This window comes from Adiantum capillus-veneris, chromosome 20 (genome assembly GCF_014529385.1).
Source record: "Adiantum capillus-veneris isolate H3 chromosome 20, ASM1452938v2, whole genome shotgun sequence".
Classification (NCBI taxonomy): Eukaryota; Viridiplantae; Streptophyta; class Polypodiopsida; order Polypodiales; family Pteridaceae; genus Adiantum; species Adiantum capillus-veneris.
This window is the reverse complement of record NC_140950.1, coordinates 67,494,412-67,510,876: the sequence shown is the minus strand read 5'-3', so window position 1 is coordinate 67,510,876 and position 16,465 is coordinate 67,494,412. Positions and strand designations below refer to the sequence as shown.

General features: G+C 43.2%; 1 protein-coding gene across 1 annotated transcript in view; it reads left to right on the top strand.

Moving 5' to 3' along the window:
- The first annotated feature begins 6,670 nt into the window (after positions 1–6,670).
- Positions 6,671–16,465, top strand: part of LOC147432659 (protein kinase family protein / protein phosphatase 2C (PP2C) family protein) — a 73,140-nt gene continuing 63,345 nt past the window's right edge. The window contains exon 1 of the mRNA XM_086492507.1: positions 6,671–6,826. Coding sequence (XP_086348633.1) covers positions 6,682–6,826 — 145 coding nt within the window. The 5' untranslated portion in view covers positions 6,671–6,681. The remainder of the gene's footprint in view (positions 6,827–16,465) is intronic.

Genomic DNA, 16,465 nt, shown 5'->3' with positions numbered 1-16,465 from the left:
TATACCAAAAAGTCATGGTTAAGAGTAAACTTAAAACTCTAGGTTTCATGAGAGTGGTGAGTTTGATTTGGGCTTGAGGGGAATTGTTGGGTTCAAACCCTTGTTGATGTGTCTAACCCATGTGGGAACATCCTATGGTCAAACTCATGCAAACCACTTTTTGTATGTTGAGATCTGCATGGTGGCTACATTCAATTAAATAACTCTATATATGTAAGGCTTTCAATAAATTAAATATAGTGTTGGTGCAACCAAAGTTGGTCCAAGATGGAAAGTGTGCTATGCAGTGCTAAGGGTGCATACATGTGCATGGCAAAGTGTTAAGGCAGGTACGAGGCCCTGGGCAAGCGGGCCATGATGGGAATGCATGTCTAATGTGGTTTTCTAGTCCAAGAAGGCTTCAGAAAGGGCCAATTGGGATGGCATGTCCAAGTGTCCTAAGTGCTTGAGTTATGCCGTGGAATGTAGTGCAGACAAAGGAAGCTCAAGGCACACAACAGAGATTGTATTACTTAGTGTGCAACGGAAAGATAAGATAGCCCTAGAGTGATGGGCGTATATACAATGCATGGGGGGAAAAACCTCCTAGTGAGGGAAAAAATGCCCCGTCGGTCCTAAGTGTGTTCACACACATCCCTACCACATGTATATGGTAACAAATCCCCCTTGGGAGTGATGCGATGAACGAGAGATGACACATAGAGTATAGGGAAGTGCCATGCCCTATGAGGACATGATTAGTCCACAAATGGGAGTAAGCCCAAAGATTTGTGGAAAGCTCCAAACTTCTCACGAGACAAAGCCTTTGTGAAAAGATCTTCAAGGTTGTCCTCTGTTGGCACATAAGCCAAGCTAATCTCTCCTATTGAGAGCCTCTCCCTGACATAGTGGTAATGCACCTCAATGTGCTTTGTGCCAGCATGAAAAATTGGATTCCTCGCAACTGCCAATGCGCTCTGACTGTCAGTGTAGATAGTGTTGGCTGTGTCCTTTCCAACACCCAAATCGGCCATAAGGCGTCTTAGCCATACACACTCAACCGTAGATGTAAATACTGCCCTGTACTCAGCCTCACAACTGGAAGTGGCCACAGTAGGTTGCTTCTTGCTCAACCATGAGATACATGAACTGTCAAGCATGAAACAAAACCACTTGTGGACACTCGCGTGTCAAAACAACTAGTCCTATATGATCCTGAAAAAGCATGTAATTTTGGCGGCAATGATCCCCCCTTGGGATAAAACAAGCCAAGGTGTAAAGTGCCACTCAAGTAGCGAAAAATCCTCTTTGCCAATGCTTAGACCTTGGGCTATGCATGAATATGCTGAACTGTGAGACTGCGAAGTGAATATCTGGCCTCGTGTTGCATACATAAATGAGGCATCCCCTTGGTAAAGAGTGACTTCGGCATATCACCCATCACCATGAAGACTGAATTTCAAACCTATTTCCATGGGAGTGGAAATATGTTTGCAATCCTCAAGTCCAAACTTACATAGTAATGTCTCTATGTAACTTATTTGACACAAAGCAATACCACCATCACACTGCTTAAACTATATGCCCAAGTAATGATGCAATAGCCCCAAATCTTTCATCTTGAAAGTATCATGCAAATCAGCCTTGAATTCATCAATATGTCTCTCATTTGGTCCAGTGATCAACAAATCATCCATATAGAGAACGACAATGAAAGGTACATCACCCTCACGCTTTACATACAATGTTGCTTTTTGTTGGACTGTTACAAAAGCCTTGTTTGACCAAATGAGTGTCAACCTTCTCATACCAAGCATGAGGAGACTGCTTCAACCCATGCAAAACTTACTGACATTTGCACACTTTATCTTCCTAACCTTTAATGACAAAACTGCGAGGCTGCATTACATAAACTTCCTCAAATATGTCACCATTCAAGAAAGCAGTAACAACATCTGACTGATGTACATCCCAACCAGAATGAGCTGGCAGTACACATAGAAAATGCACAGATTCATATAAAAAGTGGGAGCCAAAGTCTCTCCATAATCTATGCCTTTTTGTTGTGCATAGCCCTTTGCAACAAGTCGAGCCTTATAGCAATCAATGTCACCATCCGACTTGCGTTTCAACTTGTAAACCCAATTAGTACCAATGGCCTTTTTGCCAGGAGGAAAATCACATAAAGTCCATTAATCATTTTCTATAAGTGCATCATATTCAGATTGCATGGCAGCCATCCAATTTTCTGAATTCTTTGCTTCATAAAAAGATAGAGGTTCCTCAACATTACATAAATTAGACACAGCCAAAGCATAACAATCTGATGCATAAGATGCATGGCGAGAACCTGAACGAGTACGACTAAACAAAGGTGCATCCAATTTACTGTCACGCAAAGTATGCACCAACCATTTAGGCATACCTCTGGCCTGTTATTTCTCAGCCCTTTCCTCATCAAGTACATCATGTACATCTGCATTAATAATAGGCTAATCTGTAACATTTTCAGAGACCCCATAGGCTGTACATTTGCCTCATTGGAATGTACATTCGTACTTCCACCACTGAAAAGAGGCAACAAAGTGTCATAAATGTCCTGTGAGCTTACATTACAGTCTCTAGTACATGACAACAAGGACTGAATAGAATCTTCCACAAACACAACATCCCGTGAGACCAAGATACTCTTTGTTTGCGGATGATACAACCTGTAACCTTTGCTTTCAAGACTATAACCTACAAAAATACATTTGACAACCTTATCATCCAATTTCCTACATTGCATTTGTGGCACCAAAGCATACGAAACAACAAAAAACACGCATGCACTCAATAGAAGGCTTTCTATCATGCCATGCTTCATAAGGAGTCATAGACTGCAAAAATTTTGTAGGACACTTGTTAAGTACATAAGTGGCACACATGATGGCCTCAAGCCAAAATGAATGAGGCAAAGCTTGACTTTTAACCATACATCGTGCCATTTTTGTAAGTGACTAGTTTTTCCTTAGAGAAACACTATTTTGTTGAGGCGTATGAGGCACTATACATTGGTGTTTTATCCCACGACTAGCCATAAATGTATTAAATTCATGAGATATATACTCCCTCCCCCCTTGATCTGAACGGAGGGTGCCCATAGTACATTTTGAGACATTTTCAGCCATAGCCAGAAATTGTTTGAAGCACAAAAACACTTTGGACTTTTCCTTAAGCGGATACACCCATGCATGCCTGGAGTAATCATTAATGAAAGTCACAAAGTACAGGCAATTGCCTAAAGACGGAGTTTGCATGGGCCCACAAACATCACTATGCACAAGCTGCAACTTGCATATGGCCCTAACTAAACCATCCTTTGAAAACTTAGAACGCTGCATCTTACCCAAAATACAACCTTCACAAACATGTTTGATAGGTGCTTTAAGAGGCGGCAAAGAAGCAACCATATCAGATTTATACAAACACAGCAAATTGACAAAATTCAGATGCCCAAAACGTGCATGCCAAAGTTTTGCATCTAAAATAACCTTAGAATCCACAATTACATTTGCGAAATTTGGCCCACACTTGTCATACAAAGTGAGCTTATATAGCACAACATTAAATGCCCGATGCAACAATTTTATCACCAAAACTGAGATCATGTTATGTACATCTGTCATCCATAAATTTGACTACAAGACCAAATCTAGCAAGTGCAGATGAAGACAAAAGATTCTTCTTGATACCAGATACATACAATGCATCAACATGTGTGAAAGAACTACCATTTGTGACAATAAGCACAATCTTTCCAACTCCCTTGACCGGATAAGAGACATTGTTGGCACAAGTGACCAAATTCCCATGAGGGACATCCTTGAGAGAGGTAAATAAGTCACAATGAGAGGTAATGTGCTTTGTAGCACCACTGTCAAAATACCACGGATATGAATTTGTAGCAACTGACAAACATGCATCATGGATAGAAGGATCTAAGTGCACTCTGCACTAAAAGCCCATTTTGAATTAACATCAGCATCATCACAGTCTCCTTTCACAGAAGACTCAACAATAGATGCATTTGTAGTGGAACCAGCATTTGTAGTGTAGCTAGCCTCTTTCTTCTTAGCCTCTTTGGCATTTGACTTAGGGCACTGCTTGATCAAGTGACCATTAGCTTTACAATAATGGAAATGCACCTTCTTTTTGCCCTTTCCACCAGAATTGCCATACAAATTGCTACCAACAAAAGCATTAGGAGAAGATGATTTACCACTCGTAAAAGAACCATGCGAAGTGGCTACATTGATGTTACCACCTTTTCTTTGAGCAACAATAAAGGCCTGTTCAATTGCACGCTGTCTAGCCCTGTTTTTTCTAGAAAGAGACTCTTACAATAGCAATGTGCATAATGCATCAAACTTGAAAACTTATGGATTTCCTTGGGTCATGAGTCTCCAAGTACTAGCAAAATTGTGGTAAGAATCTGGCAAAACATCAAGAACAGTCTGCACAAGGGAACTGTCAAAAATGACTTCGCCTGCAAAAATAAGTTGCTCATTGATATCCTTGACACCAACAAGGAAAGTGTCCATATCATCTTCCTCATGCATAATCTTCGACTCCAGCTCTTTATGCAACAATGCAATTTTTACCTCATTAAACCACATGCATAAAGACCAGTAAGAATATCCCAAGCCTGTTTTGCAGGTTTCACTGAACGAATGTGAGGAGTAATAGTGCGGCTTCACAGACAACTCAATCAATGCATAAGCTTGTGCATATTTTACATCCCAACGAGCTTTCTCGATAGTAGGCAAAACAGCTCTGACATCATCAATCCTGTCACCAAAACCTGCAACATCCTCAACATCACCTACATCTTGAGAACCGGGACATGCATCAATGCCCTGCACAATATTCCAGACACAAGGATATATTACATCATATAAGCCCACATAGGGTAATTGTCCCCATCCAATCTATCCTCAGCAACAAACATCTTGAACAGATCTGTGTTGTTGTCAGCCATGGTAAATACTGCACCTTATGTGAAAACTGCCCGAAAAGAGGAGAAAAGAAGCGGGAACAACACGTGCTATATATGAAAAAGCGTAGAAGACTGTTATGCAAAAAATGGCACTGATAGAATTTTTGCACAAAATGACAAAATAGCATACGTAGTATTGCCTGTAATGGAAACAAAGGTCGAAATGAGCCCAAATGAAAATTATGAGTAGACCAAGCTATTTCAGCTTTTTCAAAATATTTGTCGACCTGTAGACGCTGGCTAAATCTCATAGAAATCGGAGAAAGTGAGCAGGCGTATGTTGGAGCTGCTTGCGACTAAGCCCATGCGGACATAACTGCTTTGATACCAATTGTTGAAATTAGGGTTGCAAGAAAACACACACAACTTGGAGAGGACAAAGGAAGCTCAAGGCACACCAGAAAGTGTATTAATTAGTGTGAAATGGAGAGATAAGATAGCCCTAGAGTGATGGGCGTATATACAATGCACGGGGAAAAAACCTCATAGTGAGTGAAAAAATACCCCGGCGATCCTACGTGTGTTCACACATCACTACCACATGTATATGGCAACAACGCCTAGTTTCTTTTAGGGTGATTTCCTAAGGAAATGGAATAAGCATGCATCTTAAGACTGGCATTAGATGCCGGTATATAATCCAGTGACTAAAGTGTTTGTCTCAGGAGTTGAGGGTCTAAGAGATTAGATTTGGATCAATCCAAATATAATCTCTTGGACTAGTGACTAAAGTGTTTGCCTCAAGAGTCGAGGGTTGAAGAGATTAGATTTGGATCGACCCAAATCTGAGATGACCCTTGCAAAGCACCTCAAAAGGAAAAAATGGGCATCCAATCTCAATTCTGCCCACCCTTTGGGACCATTCATTCTATTTGAAACCCCTCATGACTAATTGCCACCTCAAGTGTTAGATGGGGTCAATGGACGTGGCAAGGTCATATATCCCTAGTCCGATCTTGGATTAACTCCAAGTGTACTCATCGATCTCACTTAAAGCGAACTTAAGGTGAACCCCATGTTATCTCACTTAAACCCAATAAAACCCACTTGTTTACCCGATATGAACTTGTGTGTTCTCATGTGAACACAAAGCGACCCAAAAGCCAACAATGTGTGAATGCCACCTTGTGCTTTTATTTCTCATTTCAAACACTCATGCTAAGACTGGATTCAGATGGTGTAGCGGTAGAAGCTCTTCCACGAACAAGCTTTTCACTAGCACGTTCACACAACGCATCGGCAAAAAGATAAGTTGTCTATGTGGACAAAAGTAAACAACGAAAAGCAACACCTTGCAATATTGCATCGACGGCTCTCTTGCGTGATTGATCAGTTTCAAGGCCCGTGCAATGTACGCATATGCATTGTTTTTATGCGGGAAACAGTTTCTTTCAAGGGGGGGGAGGGAGTCACAAAGCAAATGGTGGCCTCGATAGCTTCAAGTTTTGACGTAGCTAATGGAAATCTCCCAAGCAAGCGAAGCTCCGTTTACCGCCGGCCGGTCTGAACCCATCCTAGGAAAGCTGTTGGGGGTGCATGCCATTCATCTTTTTTGTTTACATCACAAGATGTGATCAACGGTCCCGTTGTCTAATGAATGTAGGCCTTTGATCCAAGATGGACAACTTTCTTTTCCCGGAAAATATATAATATAAAACCATCACATGTTTACCTACGTGTCACTAACCAAGGAAGAGAGAATGAGCAGCAGCAGCACCACCTGCTTTCGTGGATGCTGCTCCAGTGATCGCATCCCTCTCGCTATCGTCCCCAAATCCTCCCTCACTCTCCTTTCTCCAATTGCCTCTGGTGAGAGAGAGAGAGAGTTACATTATGTCTTTGCAAAGCAGAACTGTCTAATCAATTTCTCTCTCTTTTTTATATTTAAAGAAGAGGTTTTTATTGGTATCAGAATGCTAGGGTGCTTGCGGTCTGGTCTCTCTCTCTCTCTCTCTCTCTCTAATCGGCTCTTTTTTATATTTAAAGAAGAGGTTTATATTGGTATCAGAATGCTAGGGTGCTTGCGGTCTGGTCTCTCTCTCTCTCTCTCTCTCTCTCTCTCTCTCTAATCGGCCTCACATTCCCTTGTAGAGTTTTTGTGTTGTACGATTTGGAGGAGGTTTTTGTCGCGGCACATTCGAGTTTCGTTGGCTGCCTATTGATTGAAAGTCTTCTTCACCGGTTGTAGAAGTGGTCGTCATCTGATTCACTTTCTCTAGTGCCCCTTTGACATGGTATCTCGTGCTCATGAATCGGATTCCTAATCGGTGCAAAATTTAAGGCGTTGATTTTTTGCGACAAAGAGGAGTGCATGATTGGTCATTGTTGTTTTTCACCTACTGAGGATTTGGTGCTATTGTGAGTTGATTTGAAAAACCCTCTCTAGCTTTACTTGTCCTAGTTGCCCAAGTTCTCTTTTGAGACCATGGAGATGAGTGAAGGTTCAAACAAGGATACAATCTATGATGAAGTACTTCACGAGGATGTTTTAGAGGACGAGTCCAAAGAGTGATGAAGAGTGGGGAGATTGGCCGCAGTTCTACTCTGGTATTGGAGATCAAGCAATATCTTATGTCACTGCACAAGGCATGCAAGTTGGACATGGAGGTGGTCTTCACGCAACATTCAGGAACTTAATTTAGGGTGGGGTCAGAGGGGGGACGGTGGTGTATGAACTCTACAAGCTTTGAGCTCTCTCCTCAGTCATAGGCTCTCCTACACGTGAGCTTTTGGCATTATTGGTTTGGCCACTTTAACATTGATGCTCTTCGTCATGCTTTATATGATTAGATGGTAGATGCTGTAAGCAAGGATACTGTACTTCGTGCATTCGTGGGAAGCAACATAGAGATGCTATTCCAAATCACTCTACACGTCGAGCTACTCTAGTTTTGAAGTTAGTTCACATCGACCTTCATGGACCTATACAAACTTCATTCTTAGGTGGAGCTTTTCTACTTTACGTTGTTAGTGGATGATTTCAACCACTTTACTTATTTACACTTTCTCAAGCACAGGATGGAGGCTTTTAGGATCTTCAAGAATTGTTGTACACTTCTGGAGAAGGAATCATGCAAGCAAGTGAAGACTATTGTGTGGACAAGGGTAGAGAGTTTATCTCGAATTCTTTTGTTCAATGTTGTGTGGACCATGCATCAAGTGTGAGCTTGCAAATTGGATTGCCCTTAGTGGAGTAGAAGAATAGGACTATGATGGAGATGGCCCAACTATACTTCAGCATCGGGATCTGCGCTACATTTGAGGCTACCCCGGTAGAAAGCTCAATATCTCCGATTTTTGGATTTTTAGAAGCGATGCCCAATTATAAGTCTAGCTCTACTCTTATGGATCCCACCAAAAGTTTTCCATGTATGACCCCTTTAATGTAGTTGATGCTAGGAAGTATTGAAAATTGGTCGGCTATCGCAATTGGTTGTTGAGCACCTGTTGTGACCTCAGTTTTGTGTTTTGACTTCTCAGATTCTTTATGCAAAGGCCCGTGAATAGACCTTCAACAAGCTCTTCGAGTCTTGCAATATTTGAAGCAGCTATAGTTGATGGGCATTTGGTATGCCACTAGAGGTAGAAACTTAAGGATTACTCTTCGAGTATGGAGTGATTCAAATTTGGTCGACATTGAGATTCATGACAATCAACTACAGACTGCACCTTTTCATTTGATTGAAGAGCAGTTTCATAGAGGAGTAAGAATCAATCCACTATTGCCTTGTCTCTTACAACGGCCAAGTATCGTGCTCCTTGTAGTGCTTCGTGTGAGTGTTTGGCTACGGAGGTTACTTTTGGAGAGTGGCCTTCTGCAGTAGGCCACGGTGGTTTATTTGGACAATCAAAATTGTACAACTATTGTGAGAACCGTGTGTTTAATGCTAGGACCAAGGGTAGCAGCCAACTATTGTGCTCCTTGTAATGCTACATGTGAGTCTCTTTGGCTAGAGATGCAGTGTGTAACAAACTTTGACACCCCAAGTCTAGATTTTGTCGCAACACAGCTGAGATTCCTTAAAAACAATTCACAAATTAAGAGAGAGAGAGAGAGAGTCGACGTAGCCCGCCGTAGTTCCGTGCCAAGGGAGATTGGCCCCAAAGACTGACGTCCTTTTCCGTATTTCTTTTATATTAACCTGTGAGAAAAGTACAACTTCCCGCAGGTGCTCGCTCTCAGACTCTACGTCCAGATGCTTTGAGAAGTGAGCCCCCCTTGGGTCACTTTTAAAGATTACAAGGATTGCTAAATGCAGAGCCTTAAAAGCATTAAACTCAAAAGCATTAGGTCAAATATTTGCTAGTAAAAGTAGCAGCGCCAATTACGAAAATCCGTACAGCCAGGCCATATCAGCAGCCAACGTAAAACGGGGAAGTCCGTACATTTTGCCACGTTAGCAAGTCAGCGCAAATTGTGAGGTTCTGTACTGCTGCTGCGTCAGCTAGTCAAGGTGAACTGTAGAATTCCGTACAGCCCTGTCCGCGTCAGCAGAGGCTTCCAGTCATCAGTTTGTGACATACCCCCCTCTTGAACGAATTTTAATCGCCCTCGATCACGCCTGCAAAACAGACAGAGGCCATAAACTACCTCAGTAGACACTGACTCTAAGTACCAATGCACTAGACCCAACACATCTAGCACTTGTACAAAGACGACAGTCACATCATAGGACATCACGGGACATCACACGACATCACATGACAAATCAAGGAAAGAAAGATGAAAGGTAAAGTGATTCGGCGGTTCTTGGTTAAATTCAAGAACTATCCGGCATTAGATGCGAAGTGGATGGAGGAGGAGGACTTAGCAGATACTCCTTAGATTTTGGAACTTTACCTTGAAGCATTCGGTTTAGCATCGTCTACCCCGATAGAACCCCGAAGTCAGCAAGGTTGAATATGGTGTAGCAGGTCTCCATAAGAGGGGAGTCACTCCGCTCTTTTGTCAACAGATTACCTCGATTGAATAAGGTCACTGATGTCCCCTTTGGGTTTCGGGGATACTGATGGGCTGACACTATTCTGTTGCTGTATGACTTTATGAAACGGAATTCCCGAAATTGAATATGATTGATTTGTACTCTTTCATTTGACTTGTTTGAGTGCAGGAATTGAAAGACGAAATGACTGTAGCATTTCGGTCTCATAAATCTCGACATGATCACAATAAGGATTAGTTAATACAGCATCATGCCAAAATCTGTTCAGGAACGAGTATCTCCTTGCTTTCTTCCACTTTGGGTTGCTCATCAGGCTCCCCATCAACTGACACCTCACCTTTAAAAGGTTTCAAGAGACTTACATCGAATGCATTGTGAATCTTTCAAGTATTGGGCAGCTTGAGTCGAAAGGAGACCTTATTTATCTTTCTTCAAGTAAACACATTAAAAAGTCTGGATCGGTGGCATATTGGTCAACCATATCCTCAAAGCTTCTATGATGAATTGCGGAAATAGCCAAGACTAGGGGCTTTCAAGACAATGCATCTGCCACTAAGTTTTTCTGTCCCTGAACATGGACAATCTGGAAGTGAAACTGTGACAAGATGTTAGCCCACCGCATCTGCTTTTCGGAAAGCTGCTTCTGTGACAAGAAGTAGCGTAAGCTCTGATGATCAGTAAAGACCGTGAACCCAGCTCCGAGTAGGTAATGTCGCCATCGAGTAAGAGCATGGATCACTGACAATAGATTTTTCTCATAAATCTATGCTACCAATTTTGGCCTTGAAAACATTCTGCTTTCATGAGCAATCACATGGCCTTCTTGCATTAAGATTGCTCCTAGACTATGACCACAAGCATCACAATAAACTTCGAATGAATTTTGCAAGTCTGGCAAAGCCAAAACTGGTCCAGTAGTCAGTTTTTTCTTAAGTGTCTGAAAGGCAATCACCTCTGTCGGTTCCCACGAGAAAGGGACTCCTTTCTGAGTCAATACATGCAAAGGGAAAGTTACCTCTGCAAACTTCTGAATGAATTGCCGATAGTAAGAACGCAAGCCCAAAAAGCTTCTAACTTCATGAACATTCTTCAAGTCTGGCCAATTGCGGTTAGTCTCAATCTTGGCCGGGTCCATCTGTACCCTTGCTGCTGAGACGATGTGTTCTAGAAAGTGTATCTCCGGCAAGAAAAACTCGCTCTTTTTGGCATTGATAACTAATCTGTGATCATGCAGTGCGTGAAAGACGTGTAGCAGATGGTGTCGATGCTCTGCTTCGTCCTTGGAGAAAACTATAATATCATTAAAGAAAGTACCCACAAAAGATCAATGCTCTCGGGAAATCCTATCCATCATTCGGTTGAAAGTCGCTAGAGCATTGGTAAGTCTAAAAGGCATCACCAAAAATTCGTATAAACCAAAGCTTGTTCGAAAGGCTGTCTTGTAGACATCTCCCGGAGCGATTATGATATGATGATATCCGCTTTTCAAATCAATCCTGCTATAAGAAGAGAATCTGTAAAGTTGGTCAAGAATATTATCGATCCTTGGAATCGAAAATCTGTTCTTGATAGTGATTTTATTGAGAGCTCTAGTCAATGCACATCCTCTAAGATCCGTCTTTCTTTAGTACCAGTAAAACCGGAGAGCAGTAGGGTGAAATACTTGGCTGGATGAGACCCTTTTCAAAAAGGTCTTTCACTTGGTTCATGATTTCTTCATTCTGGGCTCGGCTAACACGGTGAGTATCGTCCTCAGGACGAGATGGGGGTAACTCGCCTGGTAGGCCTTTTGAGAAACAGTCAGCATGTGTGCAGAAAATCTTGTTGTTCTTTGTCTGGTTCAGACATATTCGTTCGATGTTCATCATTCAATTCTTTCAAATAGATCAAGTAAACAGGATTTCATTAATTTTGAAATGGTTGAAGCCGATACAATAGGGACGGACTGGCCTTTCAATTTTACATCTAGTACAATTTTTTTGCCCTTCTCATTTGTCAAAGTCGCTTTCTTGGCCCGATAGTCGACCATGGCGTTGTTCTTATGGTACCAAGGGATTCGTAGAAGGGCGTCACACCCTTCCAAAGGTATGATGTAAAAGTCCTCGTGCCCTTAAATACCTTGACAATGCAAACGAAGTTTGCCCATGACAGGCGTAATGGCTACATCCCGTCCGGGTGCTGCTAGAACCGCCGGGCCTCATCCTGTCAGGCGTAATCTTGAGCCGCGCCGCCAATTTAGGTGAAATCAAGTTGGTCTTGGCTCCTCCATCAAAAAAGATAAGGGCTTCCTGATCTTTCACTTTGCCCCAAGCGCGGCAAAGTTCTGTACTTTCCTCCATTTGGCTTGGGTCGGTTCCCATGCAATCCGGTACTAGTCTTGCTTTCATCTTGCCTTTTCTGCCATGTTCCTCCACTGCTCTAGAACTCTCTGGCCTGTCTTCAGTCTGTCCTCGTGGTGCCTTTTTGGGGCACTTTGCGGAGATGTGCCCTTGTTCCCCGCAACCAAAACACTTTCCCTCTTTGAGATAGTTATCCCTCTCTCTAAGAGTCAATCGGGGTCGTGTATCTTTCTTTTCCTGGGGATTCTTTTTCTTTCTATTTTCATTGTTCGAGGTCTGTTTGGTCCTCTGAGTCAAAATTTCATTAGTGGGTAAGTCAAATTCCCTGAATGTATCAAGAATCCCTGTTTCGCATGTCTCATTAGTTGTTGTATAGACTCAAACTTTTGTTCAAGGCAGTAATCTCGAGTCTTTGTAGGGAGTCCGCAACAAAACTGCTCAATCTGTTCTTTAAAGGGGACCTTCTTAAACGAAGAGGTCGGTAGAAAAGAATCCCAAAACCTCTCGCAATATGCGTCCAAAGAAACTCCCTTGGTCATCCGAAGATGGTTCCAAGCGGTTCTTACATCTTGTTCGTACTCTTGGGTCAACCAAGAAGAAATAAACAGCCGTTTGAACTTCAACCACTTGATTGGGGCTTCTTTCCTCAGAAGAAGAGTGGATCACCATGTTCGAGCATTTCCTTTAAAAAATGATGCAGCCCTCCTGATCTTGGAGTGTGCTGAGTAATGCCCTCCAAAGAAGGCTATGTCAAACTGGTGAATGAAGGCCAAAGCCCTCGGAGCATCTTGGAATCCAGAAAGGGATTCAAATTTTATGGATTGTCCACCCTCTTTAAATTCCTTTGCCTTCTTGCTCTTATCTTCAAGGAAATCGTATTGGTTGGCTTTGTAAAAGTGCTTCTTCTTTGCATAAAACATGTGATTGTCGGAGTCCGAACTGTCAGAGGATGACTCCTCCGTAGAATTATGAGAAACTGGTCGGAATCTGATCTTCTTTGCCTTTTTCTTGTTCTTTCCAAAGCTTTGCTTTTTGCTTCGCTTCTTGCCCTTTCTGTCCTCCTCACTCGAGTCAAAAGAGCTAGAAGAACTGTTAGAAGAAGAGGAAGAAGAACTGGGTGGTCCTTCAAAACGCACACGCTTCTTCTACTTTCTTCCAGATGCAAAAGAAGATTGATAGCCCAAGTAACCGGGGTAGTCAGTCCCCTTCTTCCGCTTCTTCAATTGCTTCTTCGTGTTCGAAAGCTGACTGATCCGGGTCTGAACCACCTCTTGAAGTTCTTCTTCAGTAAACATCCTCGGAGTAGGAGGTTTCTTGATTGCCGGTTTGATTGGTGGTTTGGTGGCTATCTGCCACTGAGTGTGCACTTCAGCCATGGACTGCTGGGTCAAAAATTTTGCAAACTGGGGGTCTTTAGCAAACTGAAGCATCTGTTTTGTGCACTCATCAACCTGTTGTCGATGTTGCATCTCCAAAAGTTCATACTGTGTAGGCCGAGGTGCTCGCTCTCAGACTCTATGTCGAGATGCTCTGAGAGGTGAGTCCCCCCTTGGATCACTTATAAAGATTACAAGGGTTGCTAAGAGCAGAGCCCCAAAAGCATTAAACTCAAAAGCATTAGGGTCCCAAAAGCAACTGGTCAAAAATCTGCTAATAAAAGCAGCAGCATCAACTGCGGAAATCCGTACAACTAGGCCATGTCAGCAGCCAGCATAAAACGTGGAAGTCCGTACATTCTGCCATGTCAGCAAGTCAGCGCAAATCGCGGAGTTCCATACTGCTGCCATGTCAGCTAGTCAGCGTGAGCTGCGGAATTCCGTACAGCCCTGTCTACGTCAGGAGAGGTTGCCACGTCATCAGTTTGTGACCGTGTGGCCTCGTGCAGAAGGCCACCATAATGAGACAAAGCAAAATTGTATTGCTATTGCAAGAAACCCTGTGTTTCATATTCTTCACTTTTGTGTCACCTTGATGACGTGGCATAAAATATGCCAAGTGGCATATTTATGCCTGGGTGACAATTTTGATGTGGTGTGGCATTTTTCCACGGCACCCCTCCATTTATGGATCGTGGGGTATTTGTGTGGGTCCAAGAAGTAGCCAATGGTCCCTTCATAGGGACCAGCCCCCCTGGTATTATATTCAGCGTTATATGCAGTGATTGCCCCAGACGGAAACATAGAGATAACGGTAAACTTTACACTTTGACACAAAGATAACTGCAAACGTCACACTTTAATACTTCAAACACTTAAATATTTGAGAGAGACGACACGACTTGGCGGAGTTCCGATCCAAGATGTGTTGGCCCTAAAGACTGGCTCCTCTTTTGGTATTTCTTTAGTATTACACTTCGCAACTTACAACTCCCGAGGGTCCGACTCTCTCTGATACTCGGCGTCTAGATGCCCCCCAAGGAGAGTGGCCTATGAGCGTCCAGATGCCCCCCAAGGAGAGTGGCCTATGGGCACTTATAAAGAGTACAAGGGATGCTAAAAGCAGAGCCCCAAAAGCATCAGGTCAGAAAGCACTTGCAATCAAAAGCATCTGCCCTCCAAAAGCTCGCGCTGAAATTTGGCCAAGCTGCCAGCATAAAAAGCGAAAATCCATACAGCAATGCCACGTCAGCTGATCAACGCAAATTGCGGAAGTTTCGTACAAGCTGGCACGTGGCACTGCTAGCGCAAATCGTGGGCGTCCGTACAATCAGCAAGGTCAACAGATTTTACACCACGCTTTATTTTAATTTCTCTAGGGGGACCATTTAATATTTAGGCCCCCTTGGCAGAACCTTATAAGCTGGAAAGGTTCAGTTTCTTCTTCTTTAAATTAGGCCCCTCGGCGGGCACCCATAAGTTGGTACTTCCCCTTTTCTCTAGGTTTTAGGTCCCTTGGCCAGAACATGCAAAACAGAGTCAAGTTACTTCCTGACGCGAAGGTCATCGAGATGTCCTAGTATTATGCAGATGATTTCCCATGCAAAAATCACAGAGAGAACTGATCATGGCACAGAGGCTTTCGGCTTTGACCAAGAGATTGGCATGGACCACCTTTCTAGGGGGAGTGATTTTGGGGTGGGCTAAACGAATGGATTGATCCGATGCGTCTATGACCTCGATGTAGAAAGCCTAACCCTAAAACCCGTCACAGTCAGCATTTTGGGTCGTAGAAATTTGAGTTGCAAATATTGCAGACCTCTCTCTTCTCGCTAGTAGTGTTTTCTCTCTCTAGCTATCTCTCCGTGGTAGCGTTTTTCTCTCTAGTGATCTCTCTCTCGTAGCGTTTTCACTCTTTGGAGATCTGTCTACTGGAGCATTTTCTCTCTCTAGAGTGCTTGCGATTTGCACTCTCTCTCTCTCTCTCTCTCTCTCTCTCTCTCTCATTACCCTCACATTCCTTGTAGAGTTTGTTTTGCAGGTAATACACAAGATGGGGCTGCCCTAGTGTTCTAGTACTTATGCAGAAGGCTGCCCAGCATTCTGGGCTGATTCGGAGTCGGTTTTCGTCGCGGTACATCTGGTTTTCTTTGCCCATTGATCGAGAAAGTCATCTTCACTGGTTGCAGACGTGGTCATCATTCGATTCATTGTTTTTTCTTGCCCCTTTGACAATTTGTACATGCTTTGATGCAATCAACAGCTTCAACTATGTGAAACCCCCTGTCCATACTTGAGTTTTGGAGCTCAAAAGGAATTGGCCAACCTGCTCCAAGCACTGCTTGAATGTCGTGCCACATGGTCCGATCCCCCCTCACGAGCCCCAATCTGTCCCTTCGTACATCATCTTGCAAGCTGCAAAACTGAATCCACCCCCATAACTCTGGGTGGGGCAAACAGCATAGACCTCAAGCTACACAGGAGCCGCTGCCAAGCATCTGTCCATGCTTTGTGCTCTCCAAGTAAAGCCGCTCCCATACTCACAACAAATCTGTCCTCTTATTTTCAGCTCAATCCGACTTTGCAAATCTTTGTGAAACTCAACCGTATTCCTGTCTGCCATGGGCCACCTGCTAGGGGAATTTGAGCTTGATTCCTAGCCCGAAGAAGCTCCTTCTGGGATGAGACTACGGAAAATGAGATTCCGCAGTAGTGCCGGACTCTATAATGAGGGTGGATTCCTAGCCCGAAGAAGCTCCTTCTGGGATGAGACTACGGAAAATGAGATTT